The sequence below is a fragment of the Anopheles stephensi genome, chromosome 2, assembly GCF_013141755.1.
Source record: "Anopheles stephensi strain Indian chromosome 2, UCI_ANSTEP_V1.0, whole genome shotgun sequence".
NCBI classification, from domain to species: domain Eukaryota; kingdom Metazoa; phylum Arthropoda; class Insecta; order Diptera; family Culicidae; genus Anopheles; species Anopheles stephensi.
In genome coordinates this window covers 34650504-34668424 of record NC_050202.1, presented here as the reverse complement: position 1 = coordinate 34668424, position 17921 = coordinate 34650504, and the positions used below count along the sequence as shown (strand labels likewise).

The following is a 17921-nucleotide window of genomic DNA, read 5'->3' as shown; positions in this document are numbered from 1 at the left end:
ATTTCAGCAGACCAGAAAAAGTGCAGAAAATCGATCACCGACCAAAAGTTAAAGACATTGACATCATCGAACGTAAATCTGCGGCGGTTGGCGTACGCACGACTCGAACTCACGACGCTGAGGATTGGAGTAAGGATCATTTCTTTTGCGGAAGTTCTGAATGAAAGCCAGAGAGGCTAATGATGTCTTGGCTGGACCTTATCAACTTCAACAGACCAGGCACATTTCATGGCCTGGCACCTCTTTCAACCAGACCCCTTATACTTGTACATAACTAAAAGACTCCTTATCGGATGTTCATAATATGATGCTCCCTTCTCCTTCCCACTTTTCCCTAAATGTTGTATCCACGAGGAAAACTCTTTTACCTACGAGGAAAAGGGCTGGTCCTAACCAACATGCAACATTTCCTAATTGCACAATCGGGTGTATGCTGGAGTGCGGCCTAACAAGAAAAGAGTAGACAGACCGGGCAACCGTATTGTAAAGGTTGGGGAGATGGGTGGCTAAACATAACTTCACGGAATCTTCTAGAGCTATCCGGAGACTTGAGTGCAGGATCAGCTCCATTTCCCAAGTATTTAACGCGTCCACTAAAAGCGACAACAATTTGCACGGATTCAATTACGTTAGACATGTTGGGGGTATAGCTGGAGGCTTTAGGTAACTAAATGACGCCCTTTTTCTACTTTGGCCTTACGACCTCCAAGGACATGTCGGCTAATTCTAGCTTATTAGACTTAATGATACCTCATAGTTTGTTAGTCCTCAGTCCTCACTAGTAGATTACGCCTTAGTCACACTGAATATGGACCTGGTAGCGTTACAAGAGAAGCGGAAGCTAGGGAATGGTGTGAACAACAGGTAACAGTTGCTATAATATTTATTGCTGCTGCCCCGAACGCTACCATATGCTCGGAGCGGGTTTTGCCGTAAGCCCCCGGCAGAACTCCGAAATGATCGGCATCAAGGCTATCAACGATCTAGTTATGCACCCTGCGCATGCGAGGCAGATACTTCAACATCAGCCTCATCAACGTTCACGCCCCTACCCAAGACAAAGATTAAGAGGAGAAGGAACTTTTAAACGGCCACTTCAAGAAAATCGTAGACCAGAGTCCCTGGCATGACGTGAAAATCATCCTAGGGGACTTTAATTTAAACGTCGGCAGGGAGCCAACGTATCGCCAACGCATTGGAGGTCACAGACAACATGAGTGCAATAAAGATAGCAGGTCCTGGTTGTAAGTTTGCGCATCGGGACAAGCCACGTGAGTGTTTTATCCGGGACCACGTGTTGATTAGACCACCGAAGTAGTCGAATCCTTTTTTTTGTCCATCATTATTATCTAAAATATGTAATATTAATAACTTGTTTTATTGATACAATTAATAAAATAAGAGATTCAATCCGTCATAATAAATGAATAATAATAATAAAATAAGATAATTGTAGACGTAGTTATAATGGTTATACCATCGGTAATCACTTTATTTCCCAAAATCCAAAATATCAATGTGCGCATGCTTTAGAAGCTATCGAAATCTGAACACTTATTAGATCTGCAATTTGATAAAAACTCTTCCAAAACCAATTATCTAACTATACTAATAATTGAGGAGCTATAGTCCAGCTCCGAATAATAGACAATATAATAGAGGAGCTATAGTCCAGCTCCGAATAATAGACAATATGGTAGCTTTGTAGGTCGCTGTACCAAGTCTCATCTAAACCATTCTCTCATACGCGGAATTGGAATTGAACATAACATTTAATGCCTGTTTTAATTGTCAAGAGAAATATAAAAGAATTGCATTAGCATTTCCATGAAAAACAAATCATTCCAAGCAGCAGCCAATTTAAATCAAATCTCTAGGAACTTTGGTTCACAATTACCAAGACCGTTAACAAACAAAAACAGCACTTTTAACTAAAGACAAAAAGCAAGTCCTATAGCTCTTCGATGGGTTTTTCTAATTCTAGAGCAAGCTGTGGATCGCCAGTATTCCCGTTATGTTTAATCCTTTTTAACAGCGCGATATAATCTTCTGGAAGTCCCGTTTCTTTGGCCCCGTTGATGATGATGTTCATGTACGTTTTCGAAGGCTGTCTTTCGTAGGGTCTATCTTCCGCATCCGGTGCAATGCAGCAGGGGTTGCGAACCAACTGATAAACCCGGCAGTCGAGTGTCGTACCGTTTGGCAACACGACGGGCAGCGTTAAGGCTTTGTATACACTATTGTGAACTCCTTCCTGTCGATCTAGATCAGCCAAATTGCTATTGTCTATCTCCCATATGGCACCCCACACCTTCTTCCCTTCCTGCTCCACTATTGTAGCGGGCGCTCCTCGCCATCGCGCCGCGTAATGGAAAAAATCCAGACTAAAGTCCTACAACGAGACAAGTGCCACTGATAAGATGTTGAAGCTTCGCGTCACCCTGCCACAATTACCTTCAGATATCCGAACCCTTTCCGTACGGCAGTTGGGTTCTGAATGTGGATGCGCTTCGCTAATAAATTACTGCCAAAAGCAAAATAATGGAACGTCCCGTTGGCCATGGTCATGCTAACCAAACAAAGAGATAAGAATCCTAGGGGCGGAACAAAAACATTATCAGGATGGTTTGATTGTTTGAGACGTACAAATGTAATGCAAAACTTACGCTCACTTACCTACGAAGAGTGCTGTTTCAATATTCACTTTCCACCTGGAAGAGTACAGACTTTTTACTGGTTAAAAATGAATAACAAAGCGGACGAGCTCAAGATTGCTTACTTCATTTCCTCGATTTGTTGATGCCCGCGAAATTTCCTTCACGATTAATCAACCCCAGTTGGGTTGAACTTGAGCGGTCGGTTTTATACAATTCCGTTACTATTTCGGAGGTCCAGAGAATTGTTCCGCGATCAAAGGACCACTCCCAAACGCCGCGGAGCATCCGCCACCTTCAGATTTCAATTTAGTTTTATTATTTTGGCTCCGTTTTTCAAATCAAGACGAGTTGGATTCAACTCAAGCTGGCTTGAAATATGCGCGTTTCAATTTTCGGAGCATTTGTTTTGATTTTTCTGAGCAGCAGCGCTGTCAGTTAGCATGTGTGAGGTCGCTGTCAAGCACGGCTGTTGCGTAAATAAAATATACATAGCCAGGCAGCGGACAAAAACCTAAATCATGGCCACTTTGGCTAGATTGTTTCAACGATTGTCCGTCTCGGCTTTGCCGAAAGACGTCCGCTACACCGCTGTGCGTCCCATATCGCTGGAAAGTTTGGAAATACTGCTGAACAAACCGAAGCCGGGTGGCGGAAAGTCATACCGGCGAATCGTTCACTATCCGGAACAGTACACCATAGAACCGCTGAACGTTACAAATCTAGCCGGTCGGGATCCGAAAACAGGCCGCCTGGTGGCGAAAGGTATCGGTGGCGGTATCAAGCACAAATATCACTGGGTAAAGTGGGTTCGAGATGGGCCAAGCGAAGGACCACCGCAGATTGAGAAAGTGATCGAAGTGTTTGATGATGGTTGTCGTACGGCAAAGGTGGCATTGGTAGCGGTAGGAAATGAGATGAAATACATCCTGGCGACGGAAAACATGAAGGCGGGCGATCTATTAAAAACATCGCGCTTTATCCCCCGTATACCCGGTAAGAAACGGGTGGCAAGTATAAGCGATCCATGTTACTTACAACCACTGTTACGTTTACAGTCCGTGCCAATGAAGGAGATGCCTATCCGCTTGGTGCCCTGCAGGTAGGCACCCAAATCCACTGTCTGGAAAAGTATCCTGGACAACCCTGCCATCTGATTCATGCAGCCGGTTCGTATGGAACAATTCTGCGCAAGTTTGGCGAACTGGTGGTCGTGCAGCTACCTTCGAAGCAGGAATTTGCATTTCAACAAACGTGCATGGCCACGGTAGGGCGCGTCTCCAACGTTGCCCACAGCAAAACGCCGATCGGTTCTGCGCAGAAAAACCGAGAGCTGGGTAATCGTCCTCGTTCTGGCCTGTGGCAGCGTAAGGATGGGCGACATGGTCGAAAGGTGCGTCGTTTGCCTCCAATGCGTGTAATTGCTCCTCCAGCCGAAAAACCAGCCGAACCGTTGAAATTGACCTTGAAACTGTGAGCAGGGAAAGGTCGTTTCTACGGTAAGTTCTCTAGCAAAGCATTGTCAATCGAAAACGCAAAGTAAATTTAACACAGCAAATTTTGTGTTTTTGGTTGATGTAATAGTTCATTCAGGCTTCAAGCTCGCGCGATCAATAAATTCTACTGCCTATCGGTAACACTTTAACAACGACGGATTAAGTCTAAACCTCCGGGAACACAATACGGTAAACGTCGGCGTAGGTGCTGGCAAAATGTACTTCCAACCCTTCCGTTATGAACTTGGGCAGGTCGGTAAAGTCTTTCTTGTTCTCCTCCGGCAAAATGATGCAGTTTACCCCGCTCCGTTTGGCTGCTATCGTTTTCTCTTTGATTCCTCCCACGGGTAACACTTTGCCCATCAGTGAGACTTCCCCAGTCATTGCCACATTCTGCCGGATCGGTTGACTCTTGGCCAGCGAAAGCAAAGCGGTCACGATCGTCACACCCGCGCTAGGTCCATCCTTCGGTGTCGCACCTTCCGGAACGTGCAGGTGTATATGACTGGACTCCAGAAAGTTATTATTGGCATCCGTCTGTTTGATAAAGTTCCTTGCCACGGTGAGCGAAATGCGAGCCGATTCCTTCATCACATCACCCAAATGCCCAGTCAGCTCCAGCGATCCATCACCCGGGCTGTGTTTTGCATCACCAGCGTCCGATGCTTCCAGCAATTTGCGCTTGGCCGTTTCGATGTATAAGGCAGAACCACCCATTGCCGTCCACGCCAGGCCCATCACCACACCAGGTGGAGTCGTGTCGTACATGCGATCGTGGGTAAAAATAGGTTTGCCCAACAAATCGCTGAGATTCCCACTCGATACCTCCGTAAAGTCGGCCTCCTTTCGCACCACCTTGAATGCCACTTTTCGAACAATCTTTTCGATCTGTTTCTGTAAATTACGTACACCCGACTCGCGACAGTAGCTCTTGATTAGCGCATTCAATGCATCGTCCGTAATCGTGATGTGTTTGTCCTCCACGCCACTGTCACGTTTGGCTTGAGGAATGAGGTACTGTTTGGCAATGGCCATTTTCTCTTCCGCCACATAGCCTGTGAAGATAGCAAAAATGAATACCGTTGATCCTGTTCATTCTCCCCAGCTCAACTAACCCGACATGTCAATCATTTCCATACGATCGCGCAACGGTTCGGGGATGGTATCGATCACATTCGCCGTGCAGATGAATAAAACCTTGGAAAGATCCACTGGAACATCCAGATAATGGTCCAGGAAATTTACGTTCTGCTCTGGATCAAGCAACTCCAACAGTGCCGAACTCGGATCGCCTTGATAACCTCTATAAGTAACATTAAAAATCGAATACATAAGATGAAATTCGTATTATTAAAAAAAACTCATTCCCTCTCAATACTTTACCTTCCAATCTTATCAACCTCATCGATCAAAACAAGTGGATTTTCAGTCTTGGTCTTCTTCAGACACTGTATCAACTTGCCCGGCATCGCCCCAACGTACGTTCGCCGATGACCTTTGATTTCTGCCACATCCGTCATGCCACCCACACTGAACCGGAAGTACTCTCTGTTGAGCGCTTTCGCGATCGACCGTGCAATGCTGGTCTTACCCACGCCGGGCGGTCCGTGGAAACAAAGAATTTTGCCCTGAGTTGTGCCCTTCAGCTGGCTAACGGCTATAAACTCCAAAATGCGCTTCTTGATGTCATCCATACCGTAATGGTCTTCGTCCAATATTTTGCTCGCCTGATCAATGTCCAGATTTTCTTCGCTCATCACACCCCACGGAAGCGTGGTTAACCAGTCCAAATAGTTCCGCGTCACGCTGTTCGATAACAATCAAACGTTAGTAATGCTCAGTAATCATCGTAGCAACGTTACACACTACAGAACGTACTTAAACTCCGAGCTGTGACTCTCCAAGAAATTTAGCTTGGTAAGCTCTTCCTCAATTACGTCCGCCACAGCTTTCGGGACCACCTTTTCCTTAATGCGTTCTCGATACTTTTCTCCAATCGCGTCCTTATCATCCTTCTCGATTCCAAGCTCCTTCTTGATTACTTTCAGCTGCTCCTGCAGTATGTACTTACGATGCTGTTGTTTCACCTTTTCCTCTACTTCGCGGCCAATCTTTGCCTGCAGCTTGGAAAGTTCTAATTCTTTTTTCAACAGCGACAAGGACAGCATCAAACGCTTTGGTATCTTTAAATAGAAAATGAACAGAGTAAGTATTTTTGCGCATTCTACAATTAAATCGATTTCTTACATCCATCTCTTCCAATATTTCCTGCAACTCGGCTGGTTCGGCGGCTGATAAAGATGCACCTAAATCACACAGATATACCGGGTTGTCCACGACTCGCTGGTTTTGATGCAGCATCTGCTGAAGACTTTCGCTGTGGGATAGACCCAAAAAAAAACATTGTTCCTTACTACATCATGCTCAATACCAAACCTACCCTTGTGTTCCTTGACTTGTTCTTACCGGTATAATGGATTCATGGTTATGATATCCCGTATGGTTTTTATCACTTCCTGCGTAAGTGCCTTCACTTCTTCCGTGTTTTTGAAGCTCTCATGCTTTACGTTTTCCACCTCCACCATCAGCAGCGGCTGCTGCTCACCATCCTTCAGCAACCGTCGCTTGGGAGCTTCTTCCAGCGGAACCCCTTCCGTCGTGTGATCGTTGTTGGTATTGCGCATTTGCTTCGTTCGAAGTTTGTGCTTTCGGCGACGCTTTTCCGCATCCGGTTCGTCTACCGAGACGCCGATTTGCGTGTTAAAGTACGGATATTTTATGGTCATTTCTGATACGTATACAAGCCAGAACAAGGGGGACAAAAACAGCCGATCATGATCAACGAGCTTAATACCCCCGCATAAAATGTATTGAACGAAGGATAACACTTACCCTTGCCGCCAGTGGGTGCATCAAGGTCCTCGTACAGTTGGCCTACAATTTTTATGCGTCGATGTGCCGTTACTACCAGCCGCAAGCGGTCCCCGAGATCTTGCATCTCCTGGATTTGAGCGAACGTTCCTATGTCATAAACCTCTTTCGGTGTTTCCATTACTTCGTTAGGGTTATCATCGTCTCTTTTCAGAAAAATACCAACGTACGGTTGGTTCAATTTCACCTTCCTTCGAATGAGATCTATCAACATAGGATTGGTAACCTGCGACAAAATGTACATATTACAAAGTTTCCTCACAGTTCACTCTTGCGATGCACCTAACTGGCTTACCTCAAGGATTTTCATGAACCGTGGAAAAACGGGATTTCGTTTCGTCGCTATTACGGGCAGGTGTGGCCAAACTTCAGGTATTGCGACAGTCGCGGGAAGCTGATTCGTGTAGTTCACGGATTCTGCTGGAGGCTCGACGGGATCATCGGAGCTGGGATCATTTTTGCTGCAGAAATTTCTAGACCCCACAATCCAGCTTTGAGGTGTCGAAATCTTAAGCCCATCGGTGCCGTATCGCACCAAAGAGGCGCGAGAAGTAAGCACCGAGGAACTGTATGTTCTGTATTCGATCGTGCCGACCATGCACGAAGCCGGTCGAACGAAACGTGCTATTTGTTTGAAGTAAGCTTGAGACGGGTTTCGAAGTATCTGCAGCATATTTGGTGGACTAATCGTACTTTCTCGAGCGAAACAACTTTGTCTCTCAACCACAATAACACGGTATTACATCAGAAATATCGGCTGCAATTCTTGTAAATACATCGGCAACGGGAATGTGCTGGAAAAACGTGACAGATCGAGGAAGGAAAAAATATTCCTTTGACAGCTTTTAGCGGCAGCCGTTCAAAACAAATGGAGGTGTGCGTGTTTTTCTATTTTAAATCATCTTATCAAACAAAAAAACTTTCATCTCTTAATTTATTCCAAACTCTTGTAATATTTAATCATTTTGAAACATTTTTAGGCCTAAATGGAGCTATAATCTGTCAATTGCAGAATACCGTTGAATGGCGCCCGCTCGCACACTGTGCCCCACAGCATCTTGCTGTCAAACATCGCGTCGAATGCGAGTTTGACAGTTGAAGCTTTGCAAACATCTCGTGTGCAGGCAAAAGATACGCGATCCGCGATTCGGGACTTGAAAAAGAAGGATTCATTTGATTTAAGATCGCAATTTAGTGCCGCTCGCTATTCACAACGGGACAGAGGCATGTGTTACGCGTAACAGTGTGTAGCGAAATTCGTTTCTCGAGTGAACGCTTCGCCCCGCTTCGTACGTAGAGAAAGTTATCGGAATTGAAAAATATAACCTCACTTTTCGCTTCGGCGGGTGTTGCTTCGGTTCGGACAGGAAGAGAAACAAACCGCCCGAACCAAAAGTGATCGAAATCGAAGCAAACCCACGCGTCACGAAATTAAGCGCCAATCGAATTTTCTTCATTCGAATCCAGTCCAACCCCGACGAAGATTGCGGATTAGAAGGCGTTTTTACTTTGTTGGTCGAAAGTGTTTTTCGCTTATGTGATGCATTCGCGGTGATACAAGCGGTGTAAAACCGTTCGGTATGAGAGTAAAACTCGCTAATAATTACGTGTTGATGGCGGTGTAGCATCCACCAGCTCAAGCGTGTCTTGCAAAAATTTGCTAGTTTCGTGGCAAAATCTTACCGTGCGGTGTTAAGTTGGAAGCAAAATAAGCTTTTCAAAACATCTGTGAGTTCACAGGTGGTGTGTAGGAGTGATACATTGTAACGCCTTGAACATTGGACGGGTGACCTCGCTAAGAACACCGAGCCGTGCCTACGGACAACCGGGCAACATGGCAAATCAACAAGGATTGCAACAGCGTGAGACGCTTGCCACTGAAATACTGCAACATCAACACAATCAGCAGCATCAGGACGAGGAGGAAGAGGAAGAGGGTGGCAGCATAAGTGTGCGACCTAATGTTGGCATTAAGCGCAGATACAGCGAGCTCATGTGTGAGAGTGATGAAGACGATTTCGCAGGTTTTGATGAAGATGCCGCCAGCAGTGAAAACGGTAATAGATTCCTCAGTTTTCCCCCAAATATCGCTAAACGTACGCATCGCGATGTGTTCACAGGTGTAAACACAACGATTCTCTCATTCCATTATCTTAAATTTTAGATAACACTACACAGTGGTACATTGTTCAGTTTTAACCCAAAAACAGTTTACATCTGTTGAAGAATGGAAGGAAAAATATTAATAATTCCTCTGCGATGGTATACGTTAGCCAATTATTGCTAATTGTAGTGCATTCTATTCAATTACATAATGTTGGTGTACATTCTCGCATATCTAACCGCGATTAAACCTCTGCCACTGTTATTGCAGGCACAATAAACTCTCCGCGGCCACTGGATGTTATTTATGAAGCGATTTTGACAGCGGCTGAAAAAAAGTTGACAGAAAACAATAAGCTTATGGAGGACGACAGTGTATCTGAGCTGCAAAACAGTATAAAACAGGTAAAAATTGCAACATGAAGAGCCCGAACCGAAGGCGGCAAATGACATATTCATCATTTGCTTGAAACCTTCCAGGAAGATATGGACGTGAGCGGTACGGCTCTGAATGAAAGCAACAGAAGCCTGGTGAAGCGTAAGGTGAATGTGCCGGTAAACACGCAGGATGATATCTACAAAGTACCCTTTAAGTATGGTTGGAAGCGAGAACTGGTGAGTGCACGGCGGACGTTGTCGGATCGGCAGTACACTTACATCATCCTATATTTGTATGAATTTTAGGTGTATCGCGCCAACATGGAAGGCAACAGCAAGGATAAGGGCGAAGTGTATTACATTACACCCAGTGGAAAGAAGCTACGTACCCGGAATGATATTGTGTCCGCCTTGCATGACGATCTCACGATGGACAATTTTACGTTCGCAAAAGAACCTGTTGGAGGAACACCTGAGGAAGAAACTATAAGGTAAGGTTTTTCGTCCGTACAAAAGTGTCAGCTGATAATCTATTTGAGTAAATATGTTGTGACAACCTGTTCTAGTCCTTCCCTTACGCTGGACTGGCTAATCAGTCGTTAGTTATTAAAATAAGGCCAGGTGGTAGACTAGATAGGATACGCATGATTCTCTTCTTTTTTTGTTAGCTCTACTATCTCAAGAGGCTCTTGACTTCCTTGTAATTGTATTTTTAATAGCTTTTTTTTTGCTACAAAGGCTATACATTTTACCCTTAAGGCTTGAATTAAATCTATCCCGTAACTAACTCAAGGCAAGAAAGAACTGTTGAGAATGATCTATATTTGTTTAGGGCATGGTAGATAACGGATAGAAGTGATTTGTCGAACAAAGTATGTAAGAAAGCTCCAAAGCGGACTCCAAATAATGCTGGCATTTTCCAAAATAAGACATACCAGACAACAGTATAGAGCTTTTGGGCAAGATGGAGCCAACATCTCCGATGGTCAACATCCCATAAGTCATTATAGTCAGTCATGCGAACGGGGGTAGAGGATTCAATCATCCCTATTAATTACTGGTTTCTTTTTATTGTCACACACACAGGAGCGCCAAATCGTACAGCAATGTTCCCAAACGGTCCATGCCTGGTGCTGCGCATTTTACGGCTATGGACACATCGGGTGATTTAGGAAAACGAGTCCCTAAGCCCAAAATGCCGAAAGGAGCAAGTCCTCCTTTACCCTCATACTACGCGAAAGCCAGTGCACCCAGCCAAGCACCGTTGGCGAAATCCTCCTCACTAAACACTCATATCCCAACGAAAGCTAGTGCAACTGGTGCTAGTCTGTTAGTACCCGCGAGTGGGCAACGTAGCAATACACAGGGAGCAACAGCGACAATGAAAGGAAATGAAAATAGTGCAAATACCGGAAAGCAGGCAAAATTCAGTGGGAAAATCAAGTAAGTATCGCTCAGATTACCTTTGCAAGACTAATAATCAACTTGACTTGCGGTTTGCTGTCGCCAAACGGGTGTTTAGCAGTGTGACGTTTGCAACAGCAATCCATTCTGAAGTTGACTTAAATTGGTTATGTTAACGTCAAATTAGATTAACAAAAACATAATGTTGGTAGTGTAGAAAAATCTTCCTATTTCATACGTCCATCTTATCTTATTGCATTTTTTTATATTTGCGTGCCCTTCTTGTGTATCGTATATCTTTATTATACACCTTATACATTTATTTGGAACCTGTTGATTGTGATGATGTACATCTGCACATCTGCCACACATCGTTGTCCTTCTCTTTACCTAAAACAAAATACTATCACCGTCTATGATGAACAATGTGTGTGGATTCTATCAAAGGGTGGAAACTTGTACTATCCAATGTCTACCAGCGATGGGAATGATACCGCAGTTGCAGTGTATGGTGTGCTACTGTATGTACCATCCGGAATGTGTGCATGCTACGACAGCGGAAGCATTAGCTCGACGATTTACTTGCAAGGTACGTTTTTCTTTAAGAATACGCTTTCCTTGGGTTTTAGCTCAAATGTGCGACCTCACCTGACGAGCAGCGCTAAGCTAAGGCATTGCTTAACTTTCGGCGCTTCTTGTGCGGCTATTATACGATTCAATTTTCTTACCAACACTGACTGCGTTGCAGTGCTGCTCAGTGCTTGATGAACAAATAGACAATTAAAAAGCAAATTAATATTTCAAAATAGGTAATGACAAGCTGTAAATGCTTCGCAGAAAATAAGCACGTGTGATAGCCGCATTATTGATGTGATATCGTACTCCACATATCTTTCAATTATTACTATCTGCAGAGCAGTAATTTTCTGTAGAAACGTAATGATCTATTGAAGGACATGTGAATAGGTAATTGTTGCGGATCATTCAAACTGATTAAAACTGTTCCGTAAATTGCTTTTTAAGAGCTGCATGGAAGACTCTATGGCAGCGGAAGTACAGCAGCAACAAACGTACAAAGAATCGTTCGGCAAATTTGGCACTAACACCAACGGAAACGGTAGCCTCAATGCCACCAAACCATTGGTTGCCGCCACCAACAACGGTGGGTCACTAGCAACGAACCGGATGGCAAAACCGCTCCAGTATAATAGTAGCACACCCAAGGAAAAAGGCAAACAGCGCTCTCAACAACAACAAGGGTTCAAGACTGCCGCCACTACTCCTGCGGCGAATGCGTCAGCAGCAGCTGCTGACACAAGCGCTGTGAACAGTTCGTCGCCGCCCGCAAAGGACATTCCTCCGCAAGATGTTCTCGTGATTGGCGCCCATGAGTATGTGGTCATTCCGAAGGGCAAACCGACGACCGTGAAGGGCAAAAAATCTTCTTCCAAACCTACCAATTCTCTACCTCAAGCTCAAGCAATGTAAGTAACCGCCCATTCTAGCCCAACAATTGTGTAGAATTTGTTCGTTCGTTGTTTTCGCATTTCATAACTGCATTTTAGAAAATTCATTCGATGATGGTGGGGGAGATCTTGATCTTGATCTTCTATTGATAAAATAGACAGGGACATTTCACTGACTTTTTACATCATCTGGGATGGTTAGTGGGAACATTTGTAAATTAATTGTCTTCATCCGGTGTTGTCATTTCGCATGCAAATAACGGCGCAACATTAAAATGATTAAATATGTTAGATATGAGGAGGGCTTTGGCGTCCAGTGGCGCTTCCACTCGACGGATTTCCATTCGCTACCGTTAATTTTAGTCGATCCCGTTCTTATGAAGATAGATATGAGGAAGGAGAGCAAACTAAAAATTGTTTCGTTTCGTTTGATTTGATAACCACTAGGAGAGTGGAGTCAGAGTAAAAACAACTTGTAAAACTCACTTGCAACAAGATAAATGAAACTTGGAAATTCGTCGAATGGAATTGGCATGCTCTGCCGCCGCGCCCTATATATCAGATACTTGCCTGTGAAAGCAAAGAACAGTTCATTTTGTCTGTCAGATTTCTTTCTTCTTCTTTTCGATTTCAGGGAGTATCCAGAAAAGAAAACTCACTTCCCGTCCAGAGATCCCCATCCAATCGTCACTATTATTTTCCAATATATAAATATCACCTCAACTTTCTTCTCACGGCTTGATCGCAAAATTTTCCCCGGTGATTTTTGTTGTTTCGTTCGATTCTTAATTTGTGCATTGAGCATTGCGATGTGCATACCTTTCCTTTTCTGTAATGTTCGTATGATTTGTGAAGATTAAATCGGAAGAGAATTCTACACACCTTAACTAAATAACTGATAGCTGTAGTAGAGCACGCAATTATCTACTTGATTCTAACAATATGTGTTTGTGTGTGTTTTGGTCCTTTTTCTCGCTCTGTGCTTGGCTTATGCAGCAAAAACTCGGATGACGGGCGTAAAACGAACATCAATGCTTCCAGCGGTTCCAACAGCGCGAAGCAAACCAACTGTGCTGCCACCGACCGTATATCAGATGATGATGCCGGAGGAACTCACGCGCCCAGCAGCAGCACTACCGTTGCACCGAGTGGGACCGGCCGCCATCCGTCGAATTTTCTTTCGGACGTATCGGCAGGCTACACTTGCTTGATGTTGAGCTTCAACTATCTTAAAGTACAAGTAAGTGTCCGTGTGAGATTGTGTGATGGTGAGGTAAATGATTTTTCTAACGAAAAAAATCGAATAATTTCAGGAACTTCTTCGCGCCTGCAGCGTGTGCCGCATGTGGAACCATTTAGGGAATCATCCCCGATTCTGGAAAACGGTACGCATGAAAAACTCGTACATCAGTGACTGGGCAGGCATGATCGCTAAGCTGCGCAAAAATGGTACAAAACATCTCGACCTGCGTAAGGTACTGAACGTCGGCAGCAATGACGAGATGTGGCAAAGTTTCAACGATCACATAGGGCAGGCCGATCAAATCGAGGTGATCGATCTGTGTCGATGCTCCTCGTCGGTGGTGGGCAACCTGTTGCGCTCTAATCCCAACCTGCGGGTAGTGAATGCGCTCGCGATCAAGAATGATCCGATCGATTTTGTAAACTTTGAGCACGGTGTACGGTTGGAAGAGTTGCGCCTCAAATCGTCGGCCGCCATCTCACTGGAAGGCGATCTGCATCAGTTGGCGGCCTTACGAAACCTGAAGCACCTTTCGCTTACCTCAATAAGCAAGCTAGGGTCAACCTCGATCGAAGCGTTGGGTTGTCTCGTGTTGCTGGAATCGCTTGAGCTCGGTGAATGCACCGAGATGGGATCTAATCTTGCTAGCGTGCTAACGAAACTAACTTCGTTGAAGCGGTTACGATTAGAGAAAGGGCAGGAGAATTGCGATATGTTTACCATCCTGAACGGCATATCGAAGGTGAGCTCGTTAACACAGCTAGAGTTAATCAATTGCGATGTCAAGTTGGGCTTCGATCGACATATCGTAAACTGCACGAATGTGAAGAAGCTGCTACTCATCCCGACGTACGTGTCGCAGTCAGCGGCAACGAATCGCATGGTTTTGAAGGGAATCATTAAGCTTCACCAGACCCTGGAAACGGTGATATGGGCCATCACCGTGGAACTTTTGCGCGTCACCGAGCTGTACATCGATGCGAACGTCGAGGATGCCGAAAGCCAAATGGGCGGTAGCATACCGATCCTGAAACCGGTGCCCGGCAGTGATGATCCACCATCTGCCGTTGGCTCGCAGCTGGATCTACCGGAGGAGGTTGAGATTGTGCCGTTGAAGCGAGTGGATTCCATTTTGAAGCGCAAAGTTCCTAACACGAAGCTTCAAATACTGAAGATACCTTTCAACAATACCTGGAAGCAAACGATGTGTGATTCCTCTTGAAATGGTTGGACACTGTGGGTAAAAGTATGCACGCTACTTTTTTCTTTTTGCGTGCGTGTCGTACGTTGGCTAGTTTCGTTTGTGACTTTTCACTGGATGAAAGTTTCGGAAAAAGTGTGGAAGTTTTGCTTGAAATTCTAGTTTACATTACCTCAAAGCTGCTGGGGGTTTTGCGTTTAATAGTATTGGCATTTTGCAGTTGCTATAACAAGCTATTGGTACTTTTACTTCCGATATCTGAAAAAATGATATCTGAAGGGTCATCCAGTATATATCGCCCATTGTTTCGGGTTCCTCTTCTTACTCATGTGATGTGAATCGCTTGTGATCTTTCCATTTGCCACAATCGGCTCGACACTATCCTCCTCGGCTACAACCGGAGAATTAGGAACCTTTTCTGTTGAAACTTGAGTGGATGAACCCGAAGCGTCTGATTTGGTTTCTTGGACGCCTTCTTGCTCAACAGACCAATAGGTGGTAAAAACTCGGGCATTATCAGAGCTTCCGATTTTCGATATCTGGCATATCATCTTTTGGGTATGGTCTTCCCTGTATGAAAGTCACATGCCCCGGGCGGTACTGCCCAAATGTAACTTTGGTCTTTGGCGTGACCACGCATGCAGTTTGCTGTCCTCGAGAAGATCGTCGAATTGTCGTCCTTTTTGTCCGCGTTTCGGGCAAAATGGATGGAATCACCTTCTCCTGTAACGGTGATTACTCTGCTAGATCGTTTATTTAAAATCTTTAGAGATGTATTAATCCCTTGGGAAGACGTCCCACCTCTTTGCCTACAATCCCATTTCTTCTCAGTTGGAGTAATTGCCGATTGCGCGACAATGTCAATACAGTCTCCAACACCACAACGTTATGTCTGAGGTATATGCTTTTTCTAACGTTCAGTGCAGTTTAACGTTACTGTTCGGTTAAGCAAATAAAAAGCAAATTTGTCGTCAGTTAGCGCAAGGCCGGCGAAAGGCCCCCGGCAAAGGTTATAGAGCTAGATTTTATATAGGAAAAAGAACCCCCCTGTTTTTTTTTGTTTAGAATCAGCGACGTAAGCAGCGTAGCGCGTAATAATAATCATAAGGCAAGTGAGGCAAGGTACGTAGTCGGCCAAAACATGTACATTTTAAAGATAAACAATGAAAGAATTAAAATACCCGTAAACTGTTTGTACGATGTGAAGTAAAGATGATCCGAAAATCGAGCGCAATCGTACCGCATCGTAAGTTTGAAACAACAGTAACAGAGCAACAAACTACTCCGCCAATGGCAAAAATCCAGCACTTGGTCTCTATTTCAGGTCGAAAATAACGGAATTTTGGAAATCCAACCAATTTAATGAAGTGTGGTAACAGATGCAACTTATTGGCAAATTTAATTTACTTTTAAACGTATTAGAATGGTTGAATGGCGGTACTTTATTTGTCCATTCGCACTTTCTTGCCGTTTGTTTCGTTGGGATGCTCTTTTGTATTGACGCGAACCGACCGGGTTTCTGCCACTGCTATGCTTGCTTTGCGTTTCTTCAACCCTGCTGCCGTTCTTTCACTGTAAGAGAACAAATAATTAAAAAGTCTCGATTCCTTTCGCAATGCACACGCCGCGCAATACTTACTTGACCGTTGCCATTTTGGAAAACATATCATCGTACTCGGGATCGGATCCATCATCGTTTGATAGAATTTGAACGCTATCGTCGTTGGTCATCTCGTCGGCTGCATTTTGTTTTTCGTTCCATTCAATTCCCAATACCTGCGTCGGTTTGGATTTTACGTAGCATCGGTACTCTAGCGCCGTTCGGTGAGCATGGTGTACACGCACATATCGGTCGAGACATCCCGTGAATAGGTGGGTTCCAGACGGATCAGTCCGAATCGATGTAACCGTTCCGGTGAATCCTTTATATACGTGAATATGATGTTTCATGCGCCGTATATCGAATGCTCTCGCTCCGAAAGTGGTCGTGCCAGCGTAAAGATAATCGCCGTGGGATGCCAAACAAGAAAACGCGAGCTGACCATCGGGGTCATTCGAGGTGAAATCTTGAACCGGTCGTCTCGTCGGGCCTCGTGTGTCGTACAGTCGAACATATCCATGCCGGGAGCAGGCAGCGATAAGATTGCGGTTCACGCACACCACATCATTGTCCCACACGAGCTGCTCTAATTCTAACACCTTCTTTACGTTTTTGGCCTGGAACAGAACCTTTTGCGTTTCCAGGTCCCAGAGCTTAACGATCTGCTTCAGCTGCTTGCCGCCCGTAACCATGCGATTCTCATCCTCTGGACAGAGGCGCAAACGGAAAAGATTCTCTCCGACACTAAATTTGACCGGTTCGGAGTACTTCACGACTTGCACCGTTCCATCAGCGCATCCAACCACAATGCAACCGTTGCTTCTGCCGAGACCAACTACCTCGCTGGTGCCAATCTCAAAGTTCGATATGCTTTCTTCCGTTAAACAGTCGAATACCTTCACACAGCGGTTTGCTCGCCCGATCAGCAGCTGGGTACGTTCGGCATTACCGAATTCCATGCAGGTAATCTTCGAAGTCTTGTTCAGCACATCAATCGGTTGCAGATTTTGCTGTTTGAAAGGATCGTCGGCGTATGCATCGATTCCTGGAGAGAAACAAACACACGAAAGCATGGTAGGTGAAACACGGTGCACTCAGGGGCACGGTCGGTTTACTGTTGCTACAAAGGCTTACGTTTAAAGGATCCGGTGTGGGCCCCAACATATATAATATGTTTTTCCGTGTACGAGGTACACTTTGCGTTGGTAGACGCGAACTTCATCCTGCTTTTTGCGGTGTTCAATGGTCGTTCGGAATTGCTGCTGTCCTTCTAGCCGAAATTTACCAAACACAAAAGCATGGTACACAAGAACGCATGGCTGTCAGTTGTGTCAATGATGCTTGCTGTCAAAAGCCGTGATGCCAAACCAGGTTTGAACAATACTGCATCATTTGTATTTAGTAATTTAAACGTCGCAAGCTCTGATTTGGACGATTTATAATTC

At 44.8% G+C, this 17921-nt stretch overlaps 5 protein-coding genes across 10 annotated transcripts; 2 read left to right on the top strand and 3 right to left on the bottom strand.

Annotated features, from left to right (window-relative positions):
• Positions 1-1462: 1462 nt before the first annotated feature.
• LOC118504882 (gamma-glutamylcyclotransferase-like) lies at positions 1463-2835 on the bottom strand. 3 transcript variants are annotated; one of them, XM_036039939.1, is made up of 4 exons: positions 2780-2835; positions 2677-2711; positions 2455-2594; positions 1463-2392 (listed from the first exon to the last, which is right to left on the bottom strand). In XM_036039939.1, exons 1-4 carry the CDS (start codon positions 2782-2784, stop codon positions 1952-1954), a joined length of 621 nt encoding a protein of 206 aa, XP_035895832.1. In that variant the 5' UTR covers positions 2785-2835; the 3' UTR covers positions 1463-1951. The 3 variants fall into 3 exon arrangements, with proteins under 3 accessions (XP_035895832.1, XP_035895831.1, XP_035895833.1); XM_036039938.1 differs by having other exon boundaries at positions 2677-2726; positions 2780-2799; XM_036039940.1 differs by lacking the exon at positions 2780-2835 and having other exon boundaries at positions 2667-2755.
• Positions 2836-3095: 260 nt separating this feature from the next.
• On the top strand, positions 3096-4299 carry LOC118504881 (39S ribosomal protein L2, mitochondrial). The gene is made up of 2 exons (XM_036039937.1): positions 3096-3650; positions 3713-4299. Exons 1-2 carry the CDS (start codon positions 3176-3178, stop codon positions 4129-4131), a joined length of 894 nt encoding a protein of 297 aa, XP_035895830.1. The 5' UTR covers positions 3096-3175; the 3' UTR covers positions 4132-4299.
• Positions 4213-7913, bottom strand: LOC118504878 (lon protease homolog, mitochondrial). Of its 2 annotated transcripts, none has more exons than XM_036039932.1 (8): positions 7377-7913; positions 7043-7307; positions 6617-6938; positions 6398-6527; positions 6029-6333; positions 5534-5956; positions 5266-5453; positions 4213-5205 (listed from the first exon to the last, which is right to left on the bottom strand). In XM_036039932.1, the coding sequence occupies exons 1-8, from the start codon at positions 7752-7754 to the stop codon at positions 4316-4318; spliced, it is 2901 nt and encodes a 966-aa protein (XP_035895825.1). In that variant the 5' UTR covers positions 7755-7913; the 3' UTR covers positions 4213-4315. The 2 variants fall into 2 exon arrangements, with proteins under 2 accessions (XP_035895825.1, XP_035895826.1); XM_036039933.1 differs by having other exon boundaries at positions 6617-6887; positions 7377-7912.
• Positions 7914-8161: 248 nt separating this feature from the next.
• LOC118504877 lies at positions 8162-16064 on the top strand. 3 transcript variants are annotated; one of them, XM_036039929.1, is made up of 9 exons: positions 8162-9138; positions 9456-9589; positions 9665-9799; positions 9869-10053; positions 10649-11005; positions 11414-11555; positions 11990-12450; positions 13429-13672; positions 13746-16064. In XM_036039929.1, the coding sequence occupies exons 1-9, from the start codon at positions 8916-8918 to the stop codon at positions 14895-14897; spliced, it is 3033 nt and encodes a 1010-aa protein (XP_035895822.1). In that variant the 5' UTR covers positions 8162-8915; the 3' UTR covers positions 14898-16064. The 3 variants fall into 3 exon arrangements, with proteins under 3 accessions (XP_035895822.1, XP_035895824.1, XP_035895823.1); XM_036039930.1 differs by lacking the exon at positions 8162-9138 and having other exon boundaries at positions 9455-9589; positions 9669-9799; XM_036039931.1 differs by lacking the exons at positions 11414-11555; positions 11990-12450.
• LOC118504879 (WD repeat-containing protein 74) lies at positions 15852-17832 on the bottom strand. Its single transcript, XM_036039934.1, has 3 exons — positions 17611-17832; positions 16516-17521; positions 15852-16448 (listed from the first exon to the last, which is right to left on the bottom strand). The coding sequence occupies exons 1-3, from the start codon at positions 17696-17698 to the stop codon at positions 16319-16321; spliced, it is 1224 nt and encodes a 407-aa protein (XP_035895827.1). The 5' UTR covers positions 17699-17832; the 3' UTR covers positions 15852-16318.
• Positions 17833-17921: the final 89 nt, after the last annotated feature.